The sequence below is a fragment of the Molossus molossus genome, unplaced genomic scaffold (assembly GCF_014108415.1).
Source record: "Molossus molossus isolate mMolMol1 unplaced genomic scaffold, mMolMol1.p scaffold_m16_p_21, whole genome shotgun sequence".
NCBI classification, from domain to species: domain Eukaryota; kingdom Metazoa; phylum Chordata; class Mammalia; order Chiroptera; family Molossidae; genus Molossus; species Molossus molossus.
Window position 1 is genome coordinate 20539897 of NW_023425357.1, and position 25607 is coordinate 20565503.

General features: G+C 49.8%; 1 protein-coding gene across 1 annotated transcript; it reads right to left on the reverse strand.

Moving 5' to 3' along the window:
• Nucleotides 1–1583: 1583 nt before the first annotated feature.
• On the reverse strand, nucleotides 1584–25380 carry IRF8 (interferon regulatory factor 8). Its single transcript, XM_036275655.1, has 9 exons — nucleotides 25362–25380; nucleotides 21225–21399; nucleotides 15267–15450; nucleotides 12764–12852; nucleotides 10819–10924; nucleotides 9602–9649; nucleotides 4357–4743; nucleotides 3019–3134; nucleotides 1584–2420 (listed from the first exon to the last, which is right to left on the reverse strand). The coding sequence occupies exons 2-9, from the start codon at nucleotides 21396–21398 to the stop codon at nucleotides 2244–2246; spliced, it is 1281 nt and encodes a 426-aa protein (XP_036131548.1). The 5' UTR covers nucleotide 21399; nucleotides 25362–25380; the 3' UTR covers nucleotides 1584–2243.
• Nucleotides 25381–25607: the final 227 nt, after the last annotated feature.

Here is a 25607-nt window from a genome sequence, read left to right on the forward strand (position 1 = left end):
TCCTTGGGTAAGAATTAACCAAAAAAAAAAAAGAGTGAGAGTACTTTTATTTTAATAAAGAATAAAGGAGATCAACATATTTCTTAAATGCATACAAAAATAAATATTCATTCAGCATATTAAAGATGTGTACTTTGCCCGGCTGGTGTGACTCAATGGATTGAGCATCGTCCCATGGACTGAGAGGTCCCAGTTCAATTCCCGGTCAGGACACATGCCCAGGTTGCAGGCTCGATCCCCAGTAGGAGGCGTGCAGGAGGCAACTGATCCATGTTTCTCTCTCTCTCTCTCTTCCTCTCTCTCTAAAAAATTCAGTGAAAACATACTTAAAGATGTGTACTTTAACATTCATTTGAGCTACAAACTAAAGCCTATTTGTTACTTTACAAAATTTTAGAAAATACATAGGTCTGTTATCCTTAAAAACATAATGTTCACCTTGTTGGCCAAACGAGGAAAGCTACCTTTACTGGAGTTTTCCTATATTCTCACGTGAGTTCAGACACATCCAATGGCCCTATCGTGATTAAGCCTGACTAGCACTATGGCCACGTTCTTTGGCCTTTCCAATTTGGGATCAGAGACTCTTGTAGTTACAAGGCCACCAGGTTGGCTGAGCTGGGGCAAACTGTCCCCCAAATCCCAACTCCTCCCATTTCTCTGAATGAGGGCTGACAGGTGAGGCCCCTTGTTGCCCTTCCATTGTGAGATTCTAGTGAGGGATGATGGTGACCCAGGCTGTGTGATAAAGGGAAAAGGATACAAAAAAGATTCTTCTCCCCACTCCCAAGAGACTGGAAGCAAAGCAAAAGCTCTCTCCCAACCCCCCAAACCTGCCTGATTTCTGTACTCACGGTGGGATTCCCACAGCCAGATCCACAAACTGCACCACCAAGAAGAGGGGCAGGCGCTCGACACACACCGTGGGTGCCCATCTCTGCCAGTCCCGGTGCAGCACGGGACCCACAAACAAGAGGCACCCCAATCTAGCAAAACACAGTGTTTATTTAGAAAAACAAAGTCCAAGTGCTTTATAATGGTGAAAGTGGTTTTAACGGGACTGTGGAGATGCGGTCTACTGCAGACTGACGGGTCAGTGAGGGGACGTGACCTGCCCTTGCCGTTCAGCCAGGCAATTTTCCATCTTCTGCCCCTGGCTTTTGGTTTGCATCAGGATTTAGGGTAAACATTGTGACACACTGTGGGTAGTAAATGCATTTTATTTGCTAGAAAGTAGAGTCAGTTCTTCCAGGGCTATAACGGGGACTTCTCCATTGAAATCCCACTGGAGGCTCCGTTGAGGAATTTGGTGTGTGGTAGGGCTGTCGTGAGCCTCGGGGAGTGGTAGGGATGGGGGAAGGCATCCTCCCAGCCACAGACCGTCCCATGACCTGAGTAGTGGTGACAGGCTAACACATCATCCAAATCTCCCAAGGCCCTTTAGCCACGCCTACACTCTCAACACTATGGAGTGACCGAATGCGGGCACAATCAAAACACTCATACAAAATGCTCATCTTTTTTTAACTTGTGGTTTATAAAAATAAAAAAAAAAAAAAGTTTCAAAGCAGTTTACAGTTGGACAATGGACAATGGTTTTAAAATAATTTTAAAGCCATTTAGAAAGAAGAAAACGGAGAAGGATCTGGGATAACCTAATTACAGAAATGAAAAAATAAATTTAATTCTAAGCTTCTGCTGCAAAGCGCCAAAGGGAAAACTTTAATTGTATGAAGATAAAAACACACTATTTTATCTGGTAATGGAAATGCCTTCCTAGCACCAAATTCTGGGGAGAATATACATTCGTCAAACAAGCCAAAAGCTTTGCTTTCCCTTATTAAAGGAAGGTTGGTATTAAACCCTGAATCAAGCATATGAAATCATATATCTACAGCTATAACAAGATAAAGACCAAAAGCACTGTTGTACTCCCAAGTGGATCTTATCCAAATTTCTTTCCTGGAAGCAACTAAGTGCTAGTCAAATTGAATAGAAGTCTTTGGAAATCTCAATTATCCAAAATGCTGAAGAATCATAGCAACTAATGATAATTAGGGGAAAATAGAGAAAATGATTTAATTAGTCTCATTAACGAGTCCTCGGAGAATGCCCTTACTAAATTAAGAGCAGAGTGAGGAGTCCCACCCCAGGTCAGAGGGATCTATATCCTTAAATAATTACAACAGTAATTGTAATAATGAAACATGAGATGTGGACGGGGCGGGGTGCCCAAGAGAGGCTTAAACTGTGATCTGTTGGTTTTCTCTGAAAAAGGGTCTCTGGTGGGAGGCACAAATATCTGGAAACATCCGGAAGACCTGGTCTGGCTGGGGTTCCTCAGGGGCCTGCATCATGGACCCAGCAGCACAGCTCTTCCCAGCTTCTTCTACCAGCTGCCGGACGTAGAGTTGTTCAATCTAGAGGGATGGTGCACAAGGTCAGAGAGAGCGGCGGGAAGGGAGGTGGGACTTCCTTTGACCCTAGTCAGGGTCTTTGATTACCCCAGTGCAAAGGCAGCATTTAGAACCTCCACGAGTTCCAAATGAATGCACCCAGAATAGGGAGATGCAAAGAAAGGGCAAGAGGTATTCCTACAAAGACTCCTATATATGCTTTCTCAGTATTGGCCCAATCTGGCTCGCCAGTGTCCAGAATTCCACCATTAGAGCTTCATTCCTTTGACTAGAGTTAAATATGAGCTGGCAAAACCCTAATCTGTCACTTAGACCTTAAGGCCAGGCGGAATCTTTCTGGAAAGGTTTTGATTTTGATAAACCAACCAAACTAAAAAAAAAAAAAAAAAAAAGGCAGGGGAGACACAGATTGTGAGAGTCCTGGAACATGAGAAGATGGTTCAGAGGTGGCAAGAATCCGCTGCTTCAAGCAACAGGCCTGCTTCTGCACACGATGGAGTACCCTAGTCTTTGCTGCCTGTTCTGCAGCGCCAGAATAAACTGGGTCCTGATGCACTGGCTGGGAGATCTGGCCACAAGCTCTGAAGCTGCCTCTTCTTACCTGCACAAGAATGAGTTTGGAGCGCAAGGGGGTCATATCTGGAAACTCTTCTCCGAAGCACAGCACCACCCTGCTGTCGGGAAGCCGGCTCTGGTTGTTATAGAAGTGCTGCAGCTCTGCAAAGACACGAGGGGGAAGGGGCCGGTGTTCGCAGCTCCTCGGTGCTTTCACACCTGAGCTCACACATGCCACCGTGCCCACCTTTCCAGGGCCCCTTCTCCAGGAGTCCTCAGGCCAGGTGGCAGGAGAGATGTGACACTAGCTCCTGGCTGTAACAGGAAGAGAAACAGAGGGCTTTGGGAGCACAGAGGAGGGTTCCCACGCAGTACGGCAGACAGCCCAGTTGATTGATTTCAGATACCCTGACCTTCTAGGAGGAACACACACAGTGAGATTCTATTTATATGCCTCACAGAATAACAACAGCTGATGTGCAGCACTTCAGTGTGTGGGTGTTGTCCTGAGGGCTGTGTTTACAAGGTCAGCACACACCAAACTCCTGGAACCTGGCCAAGCTGCAATTTCTGACCCTGCAGGCATAAAGGAAGGAAATGCGTTCTAACCAGCTCCCAGGGTGTAGAGATAGGCCGCAGCAGAGCTGCAAGGTGCTAAATTCCTTCATGCTCTCAGCAGCTGTGCAAGGAAGGTGCAGGACTGCACCCCCCATTCTCCAAGCAGGGGAGTCGAAGCACAGAGGTTTCCCCAGGATCACTCAGAAAAAAAAGTGCAGAGCAGTCCGGCCAGTGTGGCTCAGTAGCTGAGCATCGACCCATGCACCAAGAGGTCACTGGTTCGATTCCCGGTCAGGGCACATGCCCAGGATGTGGGCCCAATCCCCAGTGGGGGGCATGCAGGAGGCGGCCAATCCACATTTCTAGCTCTCTCTCTCTCCCTCTCACTTCCTCTCTCTCTGAAATCAATAAAGGAAAAAAAAAAAAAAAAGTGCAGAGCAAAAATCAAATGCAGCCCTGGCCGGTTTGGCTCAGCGGTTAGAGCGTCAGCCTGCGGTCCACAGAGACCCGGGTTCGGTTCCCGCTAAGGGCATGTACCTTGGCTGCAGTTTGTCCCCGGCCCTGGTTGGGTCATGTGGGTGGCGGCCACTCGATGTGTCCCTTTCACATCGATGTTTCCCTCTCTCTCTCTCTCTCCTTCCCGCTCTATCTGAGTGAAAAATGGAAAAATGTCCTCGGGTGAGGATTAAAAAAAAAAAAAAAAAAAAAAATCAAATGCAGGGGGTGCCCCTGCCGCAGCCGTGCCTCTGGCCCGTCCCTACATGTCCCCACAGCAAAGGAGGCAGGATCTTTAAGATCCCAGCAGCAAGGTGAGGGCGGTACTGACCTCGAAAGAACTGACAGGTGTCGAAGACCTTGACCACCTCGTCGCGCTCCAGCTTGTTGGGCCTGTCCTTGCACAGCACGGCGTTGCCGCTGTAGAACACGCGGCCCTGGCACAGCCGCTTGACCAGCACACCCTGCCGGTTACTGTGCAGCAGCACGCCGCGCTCCAGGTGCCCAAACAGCTTCCGCGTCACCTGCCTCTGCCGCTCGCTGGGGATGGTGTCTGCAGGCGGGAAGCGCACCAGCTCCAGGCCCTCGGGCCCATACAGCTTGGCGCTGGGCAGGCCCGGCTGGCTCAGGGACAGGCGGCAGCCCTCCGGGCAGGTGGTGGTGGTCTGGCCCACCAGCTTGCCCCCGTAGTAGAAGCTGATGACCATCTGGGAGAAGGCTGTGGGGAAAAGGGGGACAGGTCAGGGGGCTGAGGGGAAGGGAGCTCCCTGCTCCTTCCTGTGCAGACGTCCAGAATCTTCCTCCCAAACTGGGGGGAGCTTCTTGTGTGCCCAGGATCTTTCTGGCATTCTGGGAAGTTCATGCACCCTTTCTAGAAATAATGATTTTATAAGCATGAATAAACACACAGAGTTACTAAGGAAACCAATGATGTAGAATCTAGAAAACTACTCTAGTGCTCTCCCTACTTCTGGGAAAGGCTGGCAGCTGCCACCATTCACCAGTCATCCTGAGAGTAATGAGGTTTTGACAAGCACATTTCTTTGGCAACTAGTTCCGCCTCACAGGCCCTGTCCCATGTTACACTACACATGATACAATGTTGTAAATAAGTAACATCGATTCTTAATGTGAAACCCAGGGACCCTGTGGCTATAATCTATATAAAATAAAGATTATATCTTTATTTTCACAGCCCACAAATTCAGATCTCGCATATCCTTCCATTATGAATGTAGACAACAGGCTACACTGTTCTAGAGAACAGAGAGCTATATATCTAGGTAACACGGCATAATGTATGTATATCTATTCTCTCAATCTCTGACCACCTCAAAACAAAGCCTCATTTAGGTGCTGATGGATCTTTAACACCTAATCCTGACAACCACCCCTATACCAAAGGGGTTCTAAGCCTTGGACAGGTGGCAATATCTCCAGAATCTCTAAACAGTCTATCTGATTTTCAATGAATTTGCTTTGATCTCCGACTTCCTACTTACAGCAAGTGACCCTGGTTTTCCTTTTCCAGGCAGTGAGGGGAGGCCCCCATTTAAAATAAATGTGAGTTTGCCCTGGCCGGTTTGGCTCAGCGGTTTGAGCGTAGGCCTGCGGTCCGGAGAGACCCGGGTTCGGTTCCCGCTAAGGGCATGTACCTCGGTTGCAGTTTGTCCCCGACCCTGGTTGGTCGTGTGGGTGGCAGCCACTCGATGTGTCCCTTTCACATCGATGTTTCTCTCTCTCTCTCTCTCTTCCTCTCTCTCCCTTCCACTCTATCTGTACAAAAAATGGAAAAATGTCCTCACGTGAGGATGAAAAAAAATAATAATAAAATAAAATGCTTCTAAAATAAATGTGAGTTTTAAAAAGTAAGATTTAGAGAAAAACAGGATGTTAATAATAGTCCAAGTGGTACCCAGATATGAAAACCAAGTGTGAAGGTGGGGCTCCAAGTGTGGGAACCTCTAAACTAAGGTAGGAGTAAAGACAAAAGCTAAATGTAGGGATCCTCCTAAAAAAAATCTGGGTTTTAACAGCCTTAAACCTGGAGAATGACATGTACTATCAGAGAGCTTGGTGAGATTGGGGAACCTTTAAATACCAATCCGGGCCTGACCCCTCGAGCCACATGGGCTGTGAGCTGCTCAACTCCGTGGTGCCCCCTAGATTTGTGCAGTGCACACCCGCACAGCTGTCAGGGGCAGCCTGTGGGTGGCCGCCTAACTCACCTGGGTTAATAATGCTGCTCTGCACCTATAATTCCTTGGACCCTGCTGCTGGGCTTTGCTCAAGAAACATTTGCTCAGTCAAATATTAAGATGCCCACTACTCTCCCCAGGTCCGCTTTCTCCCACCTTGGAGTTCAACGGCATTCCAGAACCAAGCAGGACTGGGAATCAGCTGCAGGGGCTCCAGTCCAACTCATCTATTTGATATTTGGGGAAACTAAGGCCCAGGTGGGGTCACCCAGCAGGTAAGTAGCAGCACCAGCATCCGACCCCACAACTCGTTACCACCCCTACCATCTTCCCACCCTCCAACTCTGCAATGCCCGCGTCACCTGATGCCTTGACACAGTCTGCTTCCTTCACTCCAAAACAATTCTGCACTTTGTCCCAAATGAATGGAACACTCCAGATGACTGTCACCACTCTGCCCCTTTGCCCTGTCATGGCTGTCGCCTGATTTCACACTAGTGTTTCATGAGCATGTGAACTGACTGCCTCAGAGGGAGCCCAGACAAGGTGTTCCAGAGATGTCCAGGCAGGGCCGCCCTAGTGACCCTAATGTCGTAGGACAGCGTAGGCTCAAAGGAGGTTCGAGCTAGCAGGGCCTGGGCCATGACTCGCTGCACCCTACAGGCGAGCAGTGGAGACCCGCAGAGCAGGAGCCGCTCATCAGGGCCTCCGGTTGCTCAGTCCAGCCCTTTGCAGTTCTGCAAGGCCCTCCGCCACCCTGTCCTGCTCCCATTACGGCTTCTCGCCCACGAGGACAGCCCTGCCAGGGGGCGGTCTGGCCACAGAGCACACACTCTGCAGCCCACTGCCTGATGCATTATCCCAGCTGTGTGACCTGGGGCAGCAGCGTCGCCACTCTGTGCCTCAGTTTCCCCATCAGCAAAGTGGAGGTAATAATATTTCCACTTCACTGGGTGGCTGTGAGGATTGAATGAGCCTGCATTTGTACTTAGCAGATGTCAACACCGTGCAAATTACTAATAATTATACCCATTTTCCAGGTGACAAAACTGAGTCATAAACAGGTTAAGGTGCTTCTTATCAATGGCACAATTGCTAATTGGGGAGCTTAGATGCACTCCCTCCCCAGCAGGCTGGCTCCACATCTGTGTTCTTTCTTTTTTTTTCTTTTTTCTTTCCAATATCTTTTTATTGCTTTTAGAGAGAGAGGAAGGGAGAGGGAAAGAAACATCGATGTTGAGAGAGAAACATCAGTTGCTTTCCATATGCACCCTGACCGGGGATCAAACACACAACCTGGGTATTTGCCCTGACCGGGAACTGAACCGGCGACCTTTCGGTGCACGGGACAACGCTCAACCAACCGAGCCACACTGGCCAGGGCACCACATCTGTGTTCTTAAGCGCCGAGCCACACTGTCCATTTCAAACACCACCCTTTACCCGAATTATTTCAAATACATACAGTTGAGAGCACAAACAGGCAGGCACAGACCCGTTTGGATCCCCAGCACAATGGGGCATTATTGACACAAATCTGCTGCCAAGTTTTTATATGGGAAAAATTCACCTAAAAATCCAGACCTCTGGTTCCTCTAAAAAAATGGAAAAATCGAGCCTGGCTGGGTCTGAAGGTCCACAGGGCAGGAACCACTACAAGCAGCCCAGAGGAGTATGGCCCCTCCACTTTGCCACAGTCTCCGCCACTCCCTATTGTCTTTCTCCTGACATTTCACTCATTATATTACCTGTCCCTGCCAGGCTGAGAACTGGGGACTCCTGACAACTTGTGTACATGAGGGGTGGGGTTGTGTGAACTGCACAGAGGTACCGAAGTTCACAACTTCTGGAGGAATATTGTAGGATTTTCTTTGCAGGAAGCAGGGGCTGAGACAGCTCTGCAATCGCGAGAGGAAGCTTCCTCCTCAGACCGTGTCTTCCCACCCAGGCACCGCAGCCTGGAGCCTGGCTCCTCTCCTGCCCTCGGGAAGCACTGGTCAGCAGACTCCCTGGGCCACAGCCCAGGGCTCACCAGGTCAAAGGCTCAGTCCCATGACCCAGGGCCTCCGGGAGCTGGGCCTCTGGTGACCATGCAGCTTCCCGGTGTAAATCTAAAAACAGACTTGAAGCCAGGTGCCCGGGTTTGAACCCCGCAACCCGGCTTACGAGCTGTGTGATCGTAGGTGAGCGATTTCACCTCTAGTCCTCGGTTTCCTCACCTGTGAAGCCGGAGCTGTAACAGTCCGCAGCTCACAGGCGGCTGTGCTGTGGGTAAGAGCTCGACTGTTTGCTTTAAAAGTTTCTTGCCTGGGTGAGAACCTGCCTCTGCCACTCAAAAACACTCATCCCGTGAGGGCCACGGGCAAGACACTTCTCTGTGTGCCAGGAGGCTCAGATCCCGGTCCCAACGTCACGTGATCCATCTTGATGAGTCAGGCTGTTCCCTCCTCACAGACCCGGCCACTGCTGGGGAAGACACCGGCTTCCTATGCGCTGAAGACACCATCATGAGCCTGAATGTCAATTCCAGGGGCCACTGGCAGGAATGCGGTCCACGTCCCCAACGTAATTAGACAACATTGCACAGAAGCCACCTGTGTCTTCTGGAGGGGCAGGAGCATGGATGGGACAGCCTGGGGCCACACCTCAGCTCTGTGGTCCACCAGTTATGTGACCAGAGGTTTCTGAGCTGGTGCAATGGGAACACTAACAACACCTACCTAGGGGCGGTGGGAAGCGATCATGAGATTAGGCCATGAAAGTCTCACTGGTGATCCTGGACCCGGTGAGCATTCACTAAATGTCAGCACCATTATTATCATCATCACCATCACCATCATCATCATCACCATCACCATCAAAACCACTGTCACCATCACCATCATCATCACCACCATTATTGTTATTATAAACTGAGGTGTGGGAGAGAATAAAACAAACTGACACCGGTGACGTCCATACTGATGTCCCACCAGAAAGTTTTAATCACACTATGTTTAATCCTCACAACACGCCCACGAGGTAGCTGTTATTACTCTTCCTACTTTACAGATGAGAAGACTGAGGTTCCGTCTGGTTCAATTACTCTGCCTGGGGTCACATGACAGGGGCAGAGCTGGGCCTTGAGTGTGTCTGTCCCCACACTCTGTCTCCCTTATAGTTAAACCTACAAGGGGCTCTTGGTCCAATCTGAGAAGAGGCTCAGAAAAGAGTAGCCATTGGTTCACTTCCAAACCAAACAGTAAAAAGGAGGAATCAGGGGCCCGACTTCCAACACCCGATCATGCTCATCCAGGGGCCCTCAAGAACCCACACAGGTCCTGCGAGTTTTGTCTTCCAAGGGCCCCCCCACGCCGCCCGGCCCGGAGCGCGTCGTACCTGAATGGTGCGCGTCATAGGTGCTGTACCCTGTCACCAGCGGCAAGCCTGCCGGAGAAACAGAAAGCAGATTCAGACCCAGCCAGACTCGGTTTTGTTCAGGGGAAGCAACCCAAATGCTCCCCCCTCTCCAAAAGTTTCTTAAAAAGCTACATATGGCGTGCTCCTGAGGCCCTGCCACAGGCTTCCGCTGAATTCGGTGTTTTTCCCTCTCGGCGAGGCGACCCGTGTTTCATAAACGCAGAAAGCCAGACCTCAACCCCACCGGCATGGAGGGGGCAGACTTCCTCTGTGCTGTGGGATTTCTGACCATGTGTCAGTGTGACATTGTGGGGCCACATTTCCTTCCCCCTGAAGGCCTGCTCCAAAAATACTGCTGGACCGCGTGCCCACCATCCAGGGCTTGACTCACAGGGAGCCCGGGCCAGACCCAGCTTTCTCCGGGGTGCCGCTGAGGACAGGAAGAGGGGGCTCTCTCAGGGCCCCTGATTTGACACCACTCCACCCCCTGGCAACCTTTGAGGCCCACTAGGTCAGCTATCACCCCCTGGGCTCCCACAGGGGACAGTGGGGGAGAGGCCAAGCAAGGAAGTAAAGGTGCTTAGGTTCCCGGAGGGAAGGTCATTCCAAGCAGTGGAGGGGGTGGAAGGTGAACCCCTCATTTAGCTTCAGGACCCTGCAGGGCCAGTCCTGGCGTCTTCATTATTTGGATGAGCAAACTGAGCCTCACATAAGATATGGAACTTTTGACAGGGGATTCAAATCCAGGGTTTTTAGTGAGCAACTGTCCACCCCCGGGCTCTCCTGCTCTCTCCAGCCTCTCTGGGCTGTGCTTGGCTCTGAGGAGTCCCTAATGTCCGACGAAACTGGACGGTGGACCTAGCAGACCTAACGTGGCCCAGAGCTGTGAATCCACTCTGGTCTTGGAGAGGTTCAGTGCACTCCCTCCCCCTCTGACCTTCCCAGAGGGGAAGGGAACGCGACACCTCCTGTGGGAAGGACACAAGCATCTTCCGGGGAGGCCGTGGTGAATGGGGCTAAGGGTGTGGCTGGGTTCTGCCGGCAAGGACCACCTCTCTGGGATCAGTTACCTTCAATAAAATAGGGAGCACAGCAGTACCCCCGCACCCGCCCCACCCCAGCTGCTATAAGGCTGGAGCCGTTCAGACAAATCCAATCCCCACACCACTTGGAGATGCCGGGGCTCCCATGCTCACCTGCGCTGGGCTGCTGCACCCACCAGTCTGGGAGGAGCTGACTCCTGCAGGCCTCGGGTGGGGAAGGGCTCCTTTTGACTATCCCCATGTACTCGTCCACAGAAGGCTGCGCGATTGGGGACAAGACAGAAGAGCAGGGGCGTCACTAGGCTTCCAAAGCAGCACCCCGGTGTTGTAAAGATGAATGGCTCATGCTTAACCAAAGCCTTATTGTCACCTTTAGCTCATGAGACAGATGGGAAGTTTTATTTTGCACCTTGAAAGATCCAGGAGAATCCAGCAGGCTTAGTGATCAAGTCACACGACTGAATGACTAGCCTCTTCAGGGCCCCTAATAAGATGATTGGCCTTTTACATGAAACCGCCCGATGCCAGGTCCAGGACCTCAACGCACCCTGACTCTGAATGGACTCTGCCGTGCTGTCGTGAATCTCATTCAATGCACCATGTCTAGACTTTCTATCGCTGACCCATTTCTTAAAGGAGGTTGGTAGATCCAGTTAGGAAACGTTTTTGAAATCTGCTTTTCCCGTGATCCCGGTGCACCAGTCCAATTACTGCACTCTCTTCGCTGAGTCAGCAGAAACGCCTCGTATGGAAAACGGGACCTTGTTAGAGTGGCACGAAGCCAGAAATTCAGCTGATCTGCTGCCAAAGACCACCCAGACACGTAATAGCTGTCATGTGCTTTAGAAAAGTCAGGCAGCTTAGAGTAGATTGGATTTTGTTATCTGCATTTTCTGACTGCCAAGCTGCTCCCAGGGATTCGAGCATTGCTGTGTTTTTTAAGTTTTTATTTATTAATTTGTTTTTGTTGCAGATGTTTCTCATTTTCCCCCATTGACACCTCCCTCCCCTTCCCCCCACCTTCATCCCCAGCTTTGCTGTCTATGTTCATTGGTCATGCATACATGCATGTAAGTTCTGTGGTTTGTCTCTTCCCCCCATCCCCTCCTTTTATATAGCACTCACATCACCTTTCACAAGGGCCATGTAGGCTTACTTTAGCTATGCAATGTCCTTGTAATAGCCATAAAGAACACAGTTAAGCCCTGGCCGGTTTGGCTCAGTAGTTAGAGTATCGGCCCGCAAACCAAAGGGTCTCAGGTTCAATTCTGGGTCAAGGGCATGTACCTGGGTTGCAGGTTTGATCCCTGGCCCTGGTCAGGGTTGTGTGGGAAGCAGTCAATCGATGTGTCTCTCTCAACATCAATGTTTCTCTCCACCCCCCTTTCCCTCTATCAAAAAATAATAATAACAATAATGGAAAAATATCCTCCTGTGAGAATTAACAACGACAACAAAAAAAGTTAAAAGGCTGAATAAAGGTAGAAGAAAATGGCATCCAAATAGCTTAAACTGGTATTCAAATACCCATTGCCTGAGGCCGCATTAAGCCTTTACTTACAACCTATTGTAGGTATTGTATTACCTACAATTCTAAAAAGCTTGGTTATATGGTTTTCCAACCCATCAAGGATGAAAAGCTGTGTGTGGAAGGCGGGCAGCCCACCGGCCATGAAAGCTGGGACAATAACGATGCCAAGGGACAACCCAAGCAGGAAGGAAAGCTTCCATTTTGTTCGCTGAAGCCTACTCCGAAGGCAAGAAGACATATGATGCATTACAGGAGACTGCCATTCGGAATGCTTAAACACGAAAAGTCCAGAGTCTGAGGGAACATCACCAGCACAGAGCAAGCACTCTGCCCCGCCCCCGGGATTAAGGAGCAGACACCAGGTGAAGGGGCTGACCCGTCGGGGAGGCTCGCTTCAGACAGGTGGCCCAGTCCTCACAGCCTACCTCTGTCAGGGCAGAGACAAGGTTTGCTGGGAGAGCCCGAGCTCTGGATGCCTTGAGCGGGCAAGAGCAAAGCCAGGGCTCAGCAGGACACACGCGGCTTCTGCGGTCAGGCCCGACCTCTGGAAACGCTGCCCCCACGTACCTCCTTAATGAGCTCGTCAATTTCGGAGTGACCGCACTCCATCTCGGGGACTTCATTCACACAGCCAGGAGTCGGCACGCCTAGTTTGCCTACGGAAAAGCAGACAAGCAGGACAAAACATGACCAAACCACTGAGGCATCACAATCGGCGCTGAGGCCATGCCCAGTGGTTCGTTTGTAAATGCTGAGTTGAAAGAAATAAAAGTCACTGTCTTCCCTGGTTTGGGAAAGGCCTTGAAATTTTTTTCCCATGCTTCTGCAGTCATCTGATCAGCAGACTCAAAAGGGAGAAGTTGGTTGTTGTTGTTTCTAACACTTGGAGGACAAAGAGCACTTGGGTCTCTTCCTTCTGTTTGCAGAGATCTAACACGTATTCACATCAGACACCCTCTACACCAGGCGTCTACCAACCTGCAGAGGTTCAATTCACAAGCTAGGGCACTCGAAGACACGCAAAGGTTTCCTGACAAAATGTGTTTAAAGGTTACAGTCTTTTTTTTTTTTTTTTTAAGTTAATTGGCAGGAAATGTCTTTTTGGCCTTTCCAAAGATACGCGTGACCCGTACACACACACACCACGCACACACACAGCCTACCACAAAGACTTGCCCAAGCTCACCGGGAATCACTAAAGACACACAAGCATCTCCACAACAAGCACTCTAAACCCAGCTGGTCTCCTCCTTGCTTTTCTACCTCTTCTCTGGCCAGAAACTCCCCTCATTAAGACTATCAGTGTGAGATGTATTATAACCAATAAACACCTGTTTATCGGAATTCAACAGTCCCAGTGAGCTACAGAATTGGCCTATTGTTTCATCCTCACTGAATTTTTATTCCATTTTGGTAGATTCCAGAATTCGCTTAGAAGCTGTTGATGAGGGAAATAGGGGCAGGTGGGGCACCCCCATGTAGCTTGCAAACCACTGAAGGACAGAGGAGAGGTGGGTCCATGTAGGTTTTATGCAAATACAACGTTCCTTTGCCCCCCCACTGAGAACCTGCTTCTTGAACATCCACCCTCGCAGGTGATGCTGGCTGCGACCCACGCTATATATAAACAAGTTGGGGTCATCTGCCAGTTCAAGCTCGGCTGATCATGGGAGGCAGGGGAGTAACAGAAACTTCTCTATTCCTTCACATCACAATTTACTTTGTGATGACAAAAAAACAATATCCAAAACTGGAAATACGGCAGAAAGATGACTGGCCTTTCAAAGCCATCCCAGAGGATTACCCAAGAGGTCTTCCCTAAGGGCGATTTCATTTTCCAGGGCAAGTTCAGTTTGTTTGACGTAGTACTGACCCTCATTGAGGCTTCAGGCTCAGAAAAGCCAGGCATGAATTTACAGGCAGTTCAGCTACAAATGACCAGCAGAAAGCATAACCCCGGGGCCACTGTGTTGCCAGGTCAGACACTCAGCCTTCTGTCCCTCACTGGCCGTGTATGCCAGCGTGTCATATTCTGTCGAACAGTCTTTGTCATCGTGCTGGTTCCCTCTTCAAGGAGTCACACAACTGTCTGACCCAGGCTCACTAAATATTTCTTCGGGTCACAATTTTAACTTGTTTTAAACTACACATCAACTTGTTTAACCTTCCCACATTGGAAGGGCTCAAACTCAGAATTTCTGCATAGCTCTAACCAGAGACTTCTATTTCTTTCCGACCTTACTGGCCTTCTCCCAAGCAGAAAAGAATATTCTAACCGCTACATCTAACGGCTAAGAAAATCAATGTGTTGACAATGTTTTAAACCAGAGATGGCAATGCGGGCTTATCTCATGGGCCAGCTCGGATCCCTAGCGGCTGCATCGTGCACCACCTGAGCTCCAGGCACCCTGATTGATTAGTGATGTCTGACGGGAGCGTGGGAATCAGGCCTTGGGAGATGCTCTGTACACCGTTGCTGTCCCTGCATTAAATTCTTCACAGATGCTTTCCTGGAATTTTAGAACTGGAAGAAACTTCAGGAATCATCACATCCTGCGTTCCCAAACAATGATCAGGATCTAACAATACTGAGCCGTAGCAATGAAACTAACAGTGCCGTCACCCACAAATTCACTCGAGAACTTGACCCTCTGTCCTCATCGGCCATCCCTTCTCTGTCCACCTTATTTTCCCCTAGCCTCCTTTGAGATTGCTAGAAAACAAAAGAAATTCCTTCCACGCTGTCCGAGGATCCCTGCTGCTGCCCAACCTCATCCTTGAGCCCCAGGGATAGCCTCCAACTCGCTCCTGGTCAGCAGAGCTGGCTGCCACCCAACCTCCCCACCCTTTCCTTCCATCCGCGCCACCTCTCACTCAGCTGGAAGCTGCCACTTGGTCAGCAGCTGGTGGGCGAGGTCAGCGGAAAGAGATCTCCGAATCTGCTTATACAAAGGACAGAACTATTTTGTTTAGCTCAAACCACTTGCCCAGACCCTGTGGGCGGCGGCTTCCCCCCCAAGCCTGGGCCTTGCAGCCTCTGTTGTTCTAAGTGCCCATGAAGGATAGTTACATTTTTGCTCCTCTTCTGGGACGATGCGGTAAACTTTGTATGGCTCGGAAATGTCCAGCTGGGACCGGTCTGTTACTTCCTCAAAATCTGGACTCTTGTTCAAAGCACAGCGTAGCCTTGTCTTCCATGTGGCGGGTTCAGCTTTGTCCCCTTCCTTAAATTTCCCTTTAAAAACTGCCCAGGCCTGAAGGAAGAGAAAGCAGCTCATGAAACACACAGCCAGCCCCTCGAGCACCGACATCCAAGGCCACAGCCATTTTGGGCCAGCAACTCTCATTCAAGGAATTTCAGGGCTCAGAGACCTCAATCAGACCACTTTCTTCGACAGATATACAAAAAACCCAGGCCAGGAAGGGGTCCCCCAAGATCTGCCAGCTGAGCTGAAACTGGAGCTCAGGCCAGGCACCCCCACAAAAATCCTTCCCTGGACCAGAGAGCCAGGAGGAGCCTGAGGTCAAGTAGCTCAAGGAGGAAGTGCACATGGTTTCACTAGAATGTTCAAAACAAAGAATAATTTGTGTGTGTGTGTGTGTGTGTGTGTGTGTGTGTGTTTTAATCAACCCCTAGCATGAAAATTTAGCATGAAAAGGAAACATTTGCAAAAATTCTGAGTGTGATCATCCACTGCCATGCTTTTAATAGACATTTTGTTTTGCATTTTGGCATTTAGTCTAACCTTCCCCCCACCTCCCCAGGGCACTGTTTAAAATGCTATGAAATGTTCTACCTCTCTCTTGGTTTTTTTTTTTTTCATAGCTCTGTTTTCTGACCTCTTTAAACCTTAGACTCTGAACTAGGAGCAAAGATTCAAAGCTGGAAATTTAAAAGGCAAATGTAGAATGTGGCATAATTTTTTTTTAAAAATCAAATGTGAATGGGCCCTGGCCGGTTTGGCTCAGCGGTTAGAGCGTCGGCCTGCGGTCCAGAGAGACCCGGGTTCGGTTCCCGCTAAGGGCACGTACTTCGGTTGCAGTTTGTCCCCGGCCCTGGTTGCGGGTGGCAGCCACTCGATGTGTCCCTTTCACGTCGATGTTTCTCTCTCTCTCTCTTCCTCTCTCTCCCTCCCACTCTATCTGTACAAAAAATGGAAAAATGTCCTCGGGTGAGGATAAAAAAAAATTTTTTTAATGTGAATGGGCATAGTTTTCATTTCAAAAATAAAATACAGCCCTAGCCGGATTGGCTCAGTGGTTGGAGCATCGGCCTGCGGACCAGAGAGTCCAGGGTCCGGTTTCCGTTAGGGGTACGCACCACAAAATAAAATACAGCACACATTGATCAGGTCACTACTGTCAGGTGAAAATAACCTTTGGCATGAGGTAAAATCAGACACATCTTCCAACCTAAAATAATACCACATCTAGAGGGAATTCTCAATCCCACTCAGGAAAAATGCAATGCCAAGGGACAACCTTCCCAAGGTGACAGTATGGGATTAAACAACAGCTGTCCTCAAGCTTGATGACAATCTCCTGGGAACTCATGAAATGCAGCTTCCTAGGCCTGCCCCTCAAGACTCATCCATTGGTGTGGGTTAGGTCTGTGGTTGTGCCTCTTTCGCCAGCATCCCAGTCACTCTGACTTAGGTGCCCAGGAGGCCACACCCCCAGAAACTCCAAAACTCCCCTAGAAGTCACAGCTCCATTTAAAATAGTCTTGGTTTCTTTCTTCTCAGAGAAGACAGGATCTCATCATTCACTGTCAATATTCCCTTCACCATTAATGCCCAGAGCTCAGATTTTACATCTCTGTTCGAGGCAAAGAACCTGTTAGAACATTCCTACTAATGAGCATGAGCGGCCATTTCCTTGTCAGACACTGATGAAAAACTCCCCTTTAAAAGATGTTTAAAAGTAAGTGGTTTTCAATTCTCTACAATCTTTTTTTTTCCAATCATATATTAACTACATCAGAGAAATGTAAGGGCAAACCATGTACACATGGAACAGTAATTTCAAATATGTATCGCATTAAATCACTGTTTCTACCTATCCTCATCCGAGGACATTTTTCCATGTTTTGCTCAGATAGAGTGGAAGGGGGAGAGAGAGAGAGAGAGAGAGAGAGAGAGAGAGAGAGAGAGAGAGAAACATCGATGTGAGAGAGACACATCAAGTGGTTGCCACCCGCATGACCCAACCAGGGCTGGGGACAAACTGCAACCGAAGCACATGCCCTTAGCGGGAACCGAACCCGGGTCTCTCTGGACCACAGGGCCGCTGCTCCAACTGCTGAGCCAAACCAGCCAGGGCTGGAGTCAGATCATTCTGTGTGTGGCTGGAGGTCTAGTAGCTTCCCTGGCCTCCACCCACTAGATGCCAGTAACACCCCCACCACCATTGTGACAACCAGCAATGTCTCCAGACATTGCCAAGTGTCCTCAGGAAGGTAAAATCATCACACACACACACACACACAAACACACTCTTGAAAACCACTGGGCTAATCCATATAACAAATGGACCTTGAAGAGCATGGATTTGGGGGCACTGTTAGGACCAACTCGTACGTATCCAGACTGCACAGCCTACAGGGTACTGTCATAACCACTGGTTTATTGAAGGCTCACACTCACTTCATGAAAGCAGCCAAGACATCATAAAGCAAAGCGGGGCCCATGGGCAGGAAGCGCCCTGTGCTGGCACCAGGCACCCCTCTTCCAGCCTGCACTGACTCCTTTTGAGGGTTCTCGGGCTGGCTCTAAAATATACCCAGCTGGGAGAGCTGTCAGGACTCTAAAGCTAACCCTACAGAGAACAGGGATTCTGAGTCCCCGCTGCAGCCTGTGCTTCCCGGCCGCAAGGTCCTCGGCTCTCAGCAGCAGCCAGCATTGAACCCGGGACCACCTTCCTGACTTAACATGATTGTCCCATCTTGTGTTTTAAAAATCAAAGGCTATTTTCTTTCCCCAAAGGCCTACTGAATTTGAAATATCTGTGCTACTAAGTAAGTCCTAACCCCTTCAGGACCATCACAATGCCTGGTCAATGAAAAACCACCAATGAATGATCGTCCCCCACCCCACCCCCAACTCGAGTTCCTCCCTCAACATTATGAAAAGGAGGCAAAACACTTTTGTAAAAAATAAATATGAGCCGATATCAAGGCCTCATCGGTATACCCAGGGATGGTACAAACTGAGCTAAATGTCTTTTCCAATCTCCCATCTCTGGTCTACCCCATGAAGCTGACCTCAGAATGACGCCTCTGGACAATGAAGGATCTCCGGCATAGTAGCTCCTTCAGACCCATTTACTACGGCAGGAAACAGACTGGTTTTCTTAACTCATAGATTTTGAAAAGGTTTTCTTTGACTGTGTGAAACTGAAAGGTTCTTCGCTTCCCGGGAAGATCCCTAGGCTGGCTCTATCTCACCGAGGCCTGCCTTCTGGCTTCTTCCAACAGCCGACCCATCCAGTGGGCATCGCGGAGATGCGCCCCCCAGAGGACGGCGTGAGCTAGCACCACTCAGGGAAGCTCTGCATGGCTTCCTCCCACCTGTATTTCGCCAGCCCAGGGTCTGCCCTTCCAGTGGCCACCCAGCTCTGGGTGGGTGCCCGTGTCTCCCTCCCACCCCCATTCCTGCTGAGATTGTACACTCATTTCAGATTGCCACACTGAGCGACTGCGTAATCAACGGAAACATTGGGAATCTTGCACATTTTTCTCAACGCTGTTGAAACGGCCATGAAGAACATTGCATAAGATGTATAAATCTGGGGCTTTATTTCATTCCCCCCCAAGCATAAGCTGAAGCAGGGAGCAGTGTGAAGGGACGGGCCCTACAGCTCCACCAGCCAGCCACCAGCCAGGGTTATGCAGCCTCCTGGTCCAGCCCCGCCTACTCTCCTCCAGGAACAAGTTTTACTGATGGGCCACCTGCGACTGTGCACCCCTCACTTCTGCTTAAATCTGTTCCTCTTGGCCATGGTCGGCTCCTAGGAGGGTTCTCAATGTGGAAGGAGAGAATGCACCCCCAGAAAGCATCTGGCAATGTCGGAGGGATTTTTGGTTGTCACACTGGGGGGACAGGTGCTGCTGGCATCTAGTCAGTGGAGGTCAGGGATGCTGCTGAATGTCCTCCAGTGCACAGGATGACCCACAACAGGAACCATCTGGTCCTAGATGTCAACAGTGCCAACGCTGAGGAACCCTGGCTTATCCCAGCTGACTTTGGATGGATAGATGGACCTTGAGCACTGCTTAAATTTAGCTAGAGTCACTCCCAAGAGAAGCTCACCATAATGCTAAAGGTAAAAAAACCTCTACAAGAGAGGAATCCACATTCCTGCCAGAAGGAGAAAGGAAACACTAGCAGCTCGCAAACCTGGCAGAGTCCAGGCTCCTGACCTGGGTCCTTGCTGAGGGAAAAAATCTGCTGGACATTCAGGCCAGGTGGGACCCCTTGGAGGTGAGTGCAAAACACCCACACACGTGCCCCCTTTTCTTGGAGAGGGCCGGCAACGCATCAGAGTCTCAGAGACCTGCAACTCCAGGTGACATTTAATAGAATTGCTACATGTGTAGCCCCACTGCAAACGTCAGAAAGAACGGAAATGCCTTATAAACCAACTCTGACCTACTTATGCTCCACGCTGAGGTCAAGGTATGGTCTTTAGTCATTTTTGGATTTTTGTGTCAGAAGATGGTCATCCCTGGCTACGAGTCTGAGCTTTACTCCCGTCATTTATCCAAGGTCTCTGGTCTGATGCCGGCCCTCCCAGCTCAGCCTCTCCAGTCCTCCTCCATGCTCACTCACTCTCCCCTCCCTACCCCGGGGCCCCCAAATGCCCACAGAACCGGCACACAGCAGCAGCAGTTTGCAACCTGGGCTCTGAGTCAGACTTGTGGCGTGTCGGTTTGCAAAAATGGAAGCCTGGGCTCACCTGGACCTAGGGCTACACACCTCTCAGGGGGTGGAACCTGCATTTCTGGAGCCTTAGAGAAGCCCACGGGGGACCCTGATGACCCACTGCACTGCCCTGGCTCCTGGCTCCTCGGCCTGGATCTAGGTGTGACGGCAAGACACCTCTGTTTATCGGTACTGCTAGGGTTTGGGAGCATGGCCTCAGGGCTGGGCTCAGGGTTCGAACACTGGCTCCATCATTCAAGAGCTGTGAGATCTTAGACAAGTCACTTCTCTCAGTGCCTCTACAGATCAAGGACAAGGACAGCACTTCCTCACAGGGCTGTGTGAGAGGAAAACGCAAACCCTGTGGGGCCAGGCCAGCCACAGAGCAAACTCGATCAACGCCAGCAGTCACGATGCAAATGGTAGAACCAGAGCTTGGGGTACTCGCTATTCTCAAGGGAAGCCAGATTAATTCTAGACACCTGCGGCAGGACATCCCAAATGACCTGGCCCCAAAGTAATGACAGATGGTGTCTCTCTCACAGAGCTGACCCCACCCTGCCAAACAGAACTTTGCAAGAAGTGTCCTTAATCTCATCAAAAAATGCCACGATATAAAACCATCCCCAAGTAACTGAATCATATAATAGCTGCAAAATTACCTGGAATGTTTCTCAAGACACATTCTGCACTTAATCAATGTTTGTTTGGTGGGGGGGAGTTGCTTGTTTTATTGTTGTTGTTAATCCTCACCTGAGGATATTTTTCCACTGAATTTTAGATAAAATAGAAGAGAGGGAGGGAGAGAGAGGAAGAGAGAGACATTGATGTGAGAGATACATCAACTGGTTGCCTCCTGCACGACCGTGACCAGGGCCAGGGATTGAACCTGCAACTCAGGTACGTGTCCTTAACCAGAATCGAACCTGAGACCCTTCAGTCCAAGGGCCAACACTCACCACTGAGCCAAACCGGCCAGGGCTTCAATGTTTGTTTTTGAAAATTGGATTAATTTTTCAAGAAAGTTGTCACTCAACACCTCCACCGGCTGGTGAGGGAAGAGAGAAGCTCCCTGCGTGGTCAGAGGAGGGAAGTCCAGCCTTTACCTTGAAAATGGAGGCGTCTACTTCCTGATTATAATCTTGTTTGCCGGCGTGTTTCCAAGGGATCCGGAACATGCTCTTCTCGTCGTTTTCCCAAATCAGCCCTGGGTACATGTTGCTGTCAATTTGCTCAATCAGCCACTGCCGAAGCCGCCGGCCTCCATTCCGGTCACACATCCTTGGAAAGAAAAAAGAAACAAAAACGAATTCTAAGAAATTACAAATAATGTCTCATTCATCAAGCACCCCAGGTACTCAACAGCCAAGGAATGCTAACAGGAAAATCAGAGGGTGGCAACAAGGTGCCAGCAGGGGAAGCCCGCCGATCCAGAGCTCAGGGCCACCTGCCATGAGAGCCCAATGTCTGTTTCCAGGACCTCAGACCTCTGAATGAAAACTGAAAGTCACCTGGGAACTTGGCAGCTGCCCTTCACCCAGATACCGGCCCCAGCTACGATTCCGTCTGTGCCCTTTCCAGCTTTTCCCCACGTCCCTTTCGGGCACATGCAACCGCATCACTCCATCTTTAGCACGAGATAAGGAAAAATCGCTTCCATGTTCTGGTCCCTTCAATGAGCACCCATCACTCTAAAAGCCCATTTCATTACTTAGTGCCCAGTCCGACCGGTGTGTGTGAGCAAACTGGACATCTGTGTCTCCAAGAAAGAGGAACGTCTCAGACTACACTTCTAGATTGTTCTTTCGCAGCTGGTTTAGTGATAACAGCATGAGTTTGGGAAGGGCAGGGCTGGGGTCCTGTTTGAATCCTGCCATCTCCCAGCTGGGTGACCTGGGAGCATCATTAACACTGAAGTGTCGTCTGGCTGGTGTGGCTCAGTGGTTGAGCGTCGACCCAGGAGGTCGCCAGTTCGATTCCCGGTCAGGGCACATGCGCAGGTTGTGGGCCAGATCCCTGGTGGGAGGCATGCAGGAGGAGGTCAGTCGATGTTCTCTCTCATCAATGTTTCTATCTCTCTCTCTCTCTCCCTCCCTCTCTCTCGCAAATCAATAAAGAAAAAAAAGAATTTTTTAAACACTGACGTGTCAGCTACACCGGCTGAAACGCTGGGACAACTATTGGTACTTGGCATCATTGCAGTGGGGGCTCAGACAGCACGTGCAAGGCCTCTGAGACGGTGTCTGGACCTCAAAGACTTCTCGAAATAACAGTTATTGGTATTATTATCCCAACTTTCTTCCTCAGGAATTCTTATGACCAATTGGGAGAGAGCAGACAAGTGTGAGGAAGTCAACTGTGGCTACAGACAAAGTTCGCCTGAATAGTCTCTTCCGGAAGGTACCAAATTGGGGGACCTCATCATCCCAGGGCGCCCAAAGACATCCCTTGGAAGCACATTCCTGCCAGGTCAGGCAGCTGACCCAACAGCCCAGAGAAAAAGAGAAAGCAACATGCCGTATCAACTCACAGCCCACGTTTACAAGAACAGGAGTGGAAATCCCCTAGGCAGTTGGACAGACGCCCACCCAAAAAAAAAAAAAAAGAAAGCATTTCTATTCTTCTAAAATGTGACCTCTTTAGCAAACAAGTCTGAAACAATCAGTAGTGACATAATGTCCCCAAGAATATGGTCACATCCAGAGCCACGCTGGTCTATAAGGCAAAAAGTGGGTGTTATAAAAACTCCAGCTACCCTGCAGGTGGCTGTGGGGTCAGAGAGGACGTCCAGGTCCCGGGGAAAAGGAAGTGAGGTCCCATGAGCTCCAAATGTAACATTTCCATCCAATCACCCCAGCTGCCCAGGTGTGGATTTAAAAACAGTGAAGTGTGTGAAATAGGAGTCAGACTTCGATTTGAAAACTGGAGACTCTGGCAAAGGCTTTCTCCTAATTAGACCTTGGTTAAGTCACCTGAATCTCTCTCTGGGGCTCTCCTCACCGGCAAAGTGAATGGATCGCAAGCGTTCCAGAATGCTGAAACAGTCCCTCGGGTTTATAAATACAGACAGATTTGCGAGGAGCACTTAATGAGAGAAATAGAATGACACCACCAAGCTCCCCCAGAAAACAACTTGGCAGGGTACAGAGTCCTATGGATCTTCCCTGTTGGAAAGGCAGGAGACCTCAAATGAGAAAGGAGCTATGTGGGAGACAAGAAGAGGAGGCCAGAGCGCAAGAGAGAGGTTCGTGTCTGTCTGTGGATCTATCAGCTATGTTCCTGCTTATCAGCATTTTGCTCAGCCCCTTAGGACAAGGTTCATAAAATAGAGTCCATGTTCCAGGAGCATCCTGAAATGAAAAGCAATATTTTGTTTGTAGGGGGGCATTTTCCCAGACAGTGATCAACACCTTCTCATCGGGATTTTTAATGGATTCACAACCCCGAAATTGTTAAGGACAATTGTCTTGAGGATTTAAGGAAAAGAAAAGAAAGTAAGAGAGATCACATTAAGAGGAAGAGGAAGTCATTGAATATAAAAGCTGGAAAAACTTTAGAAACATCCAATCCAGCCCCTCTTGGTTCAAAAAAAAAAAGGAAAAGCTGAGGCCTAGAAAGGCACCCCGACATCCAGACACCCAGGAAGGGGGCCTTATTTTACTCACTCTGCAGAGTAAAACCATGGTTAAATTATAAGATCTCAGCACATGGATAGCCCCGCCTGAATGTTCAATGAGATCACCTGAAAGATTCTAAGCACCATTAAAAGCCTAAGATTCTAATACAATGAAGATCCATAACGATCTATTAAACACTAACAAATTAATTCCACCAACTGCTGAGCCAGGAAAATTTTATAAGTCCAGTCACATGTTTATAACTTCCTCTTCCTTGATTTTTAGGTAATAATTCTCTTTATGGGCTAAGTCCTATCTGGAGCTAATCTACACCCTATAAATGGGTCCGGGGGTCAGGCTTCCCAGGTGGCAGGTGATATGAGGCAGCCCTGGGCTCAACCAACCCGATTCCAGGATGTGCCTGAGAGGTGGTGCAGGACTCACCTTCTCCCACACCTCCAGGGCCCCTGGGCATCTGCCCTGGCCACTGCAAACCCCCATCCCCACGAGACCCAAAAGCATCAAAGCCATTTCTCCCTCTGACCCCAAACTTGCTAAAATGACTAAACTACCCCTCATTCTTTACATGGGGAAACCTGCCATAATCCAAAAGGATACTCTCAGACCATCATTTAAGGACCAGCTCCTAAAATATGCTTAAAAATTTGTGCTAGCCCAGCCAGTGTGGCTCAGTGGATTGAGCATCGTCCTGTGGACTAAGCAGTCCCACTCTGATTACCAGTCAAGTTCAATTAACCGCCAGGGCACATGCCCAGGTTGCAGGCTTGATCCCCAGTAGAGGGTGTGCAGGAGGCAGCCAATCGATGTTTCTCTCTCACATCGCGCTCTCTCTCGCTCTCGCTCTCTCTTTCAAAAAAAAAATCAATGAAAACATATTTTTAAAAATAAAATAAAAAATTGTGCTATATCTCCCCACCCCGTATGTTAGGAGAATCGTTTAAAATTCCAGAAAACGCAGTCTCTAGTTTCCACGCCAGGAAGCCCTTCACAGCTCTGGGTAATAAATACATCTCACCTCCTCACCTTAAGAGAATCTGCCCTTTGCCTTGGGGTCATTTTACACCGAAATGCTTTTGTTAGTTGTGAACCCATACAGACTTCTTGCCAGGGGAGACTGGACTATGGATGGAAGCAAAGGACCTCAAACCCCACTCAGAAATCCTAATTGCCATTGATCAAAAGAAAAAAAATCCAGTCTGCCCCTTCACAAGCTAACTGACCCACACAAGCGCGGCTGGTTGTTGGGCAGGTTCACGGTTACCACCCTCCAAGTACCACTCCACGTAGTAGGATTTGAGTTGGACAAAGGGGGTCTTATAATAAAGGGCAAATATTTCCCTTCATTATAAGAGCCATTCTGAAGTCGTCCATGCAAATCAGATTTTTTTTTTAAATGAGATTTTTTTTTTTTAAGCCTCAGCCCATCTTTCGGGGCAGCCATACAATGATGAACCCCTTGGACCTTCGTTGGGATCAGGGGAGACAGAGGGTGGGAGACAGTGCAGGGGCAGGTCGCGCTGGCCCAGACACTGGGCGGCGGCGGCACCGGGGCCGCCCGCCCGGACCGGCCGCCGCGTGGTCCCGCCGCCCGCCCAGGCCACCTACCTGCCGCCGCGCGCCCTGCCCGCCGCCCGCCTTCGGCGCAGCCGCCCGCGTTCCCACGCTCGCCCGCCGCGCTCGGGAGATGCTGCCGGGGCCCGGCGCCGCGCACATTTAAGGTCGGGGGCGGGCCCGGCACGCCACGCGCCGGTCGCGCCAGCCAATGGTCGCGGGGAGGCCTCCGGAGCCCCGCCGGGGCGCGGCCCGCCTGGCTCGCCGTCTTCCGAGAAATCACTTTGCAGAAAGTACAGG

Coding starts and splice junctions, on each gene's coding strand:
- IRF8 (XM_036275655.1), bottom strand. CDS start 21,398: ATGTGTGACCGGAATGGAGGCCGGCGGCTTCGGCAGTGGCTGATTGAG. Junction 10,925..12,763: donor TTGACGAGCTCATTAAGGAG/GTACGTGGGGGC, acceptor CCAATCGCGCAG/CCTTCTGTGGACGAGTACAT. Junction 4,744..9,601: donor CTATGACGCGCACCATTCAG/GTACGACGCGCT, acceptor TTTTCCCCACAG/CCTTCTCCCAGATGGTCATC.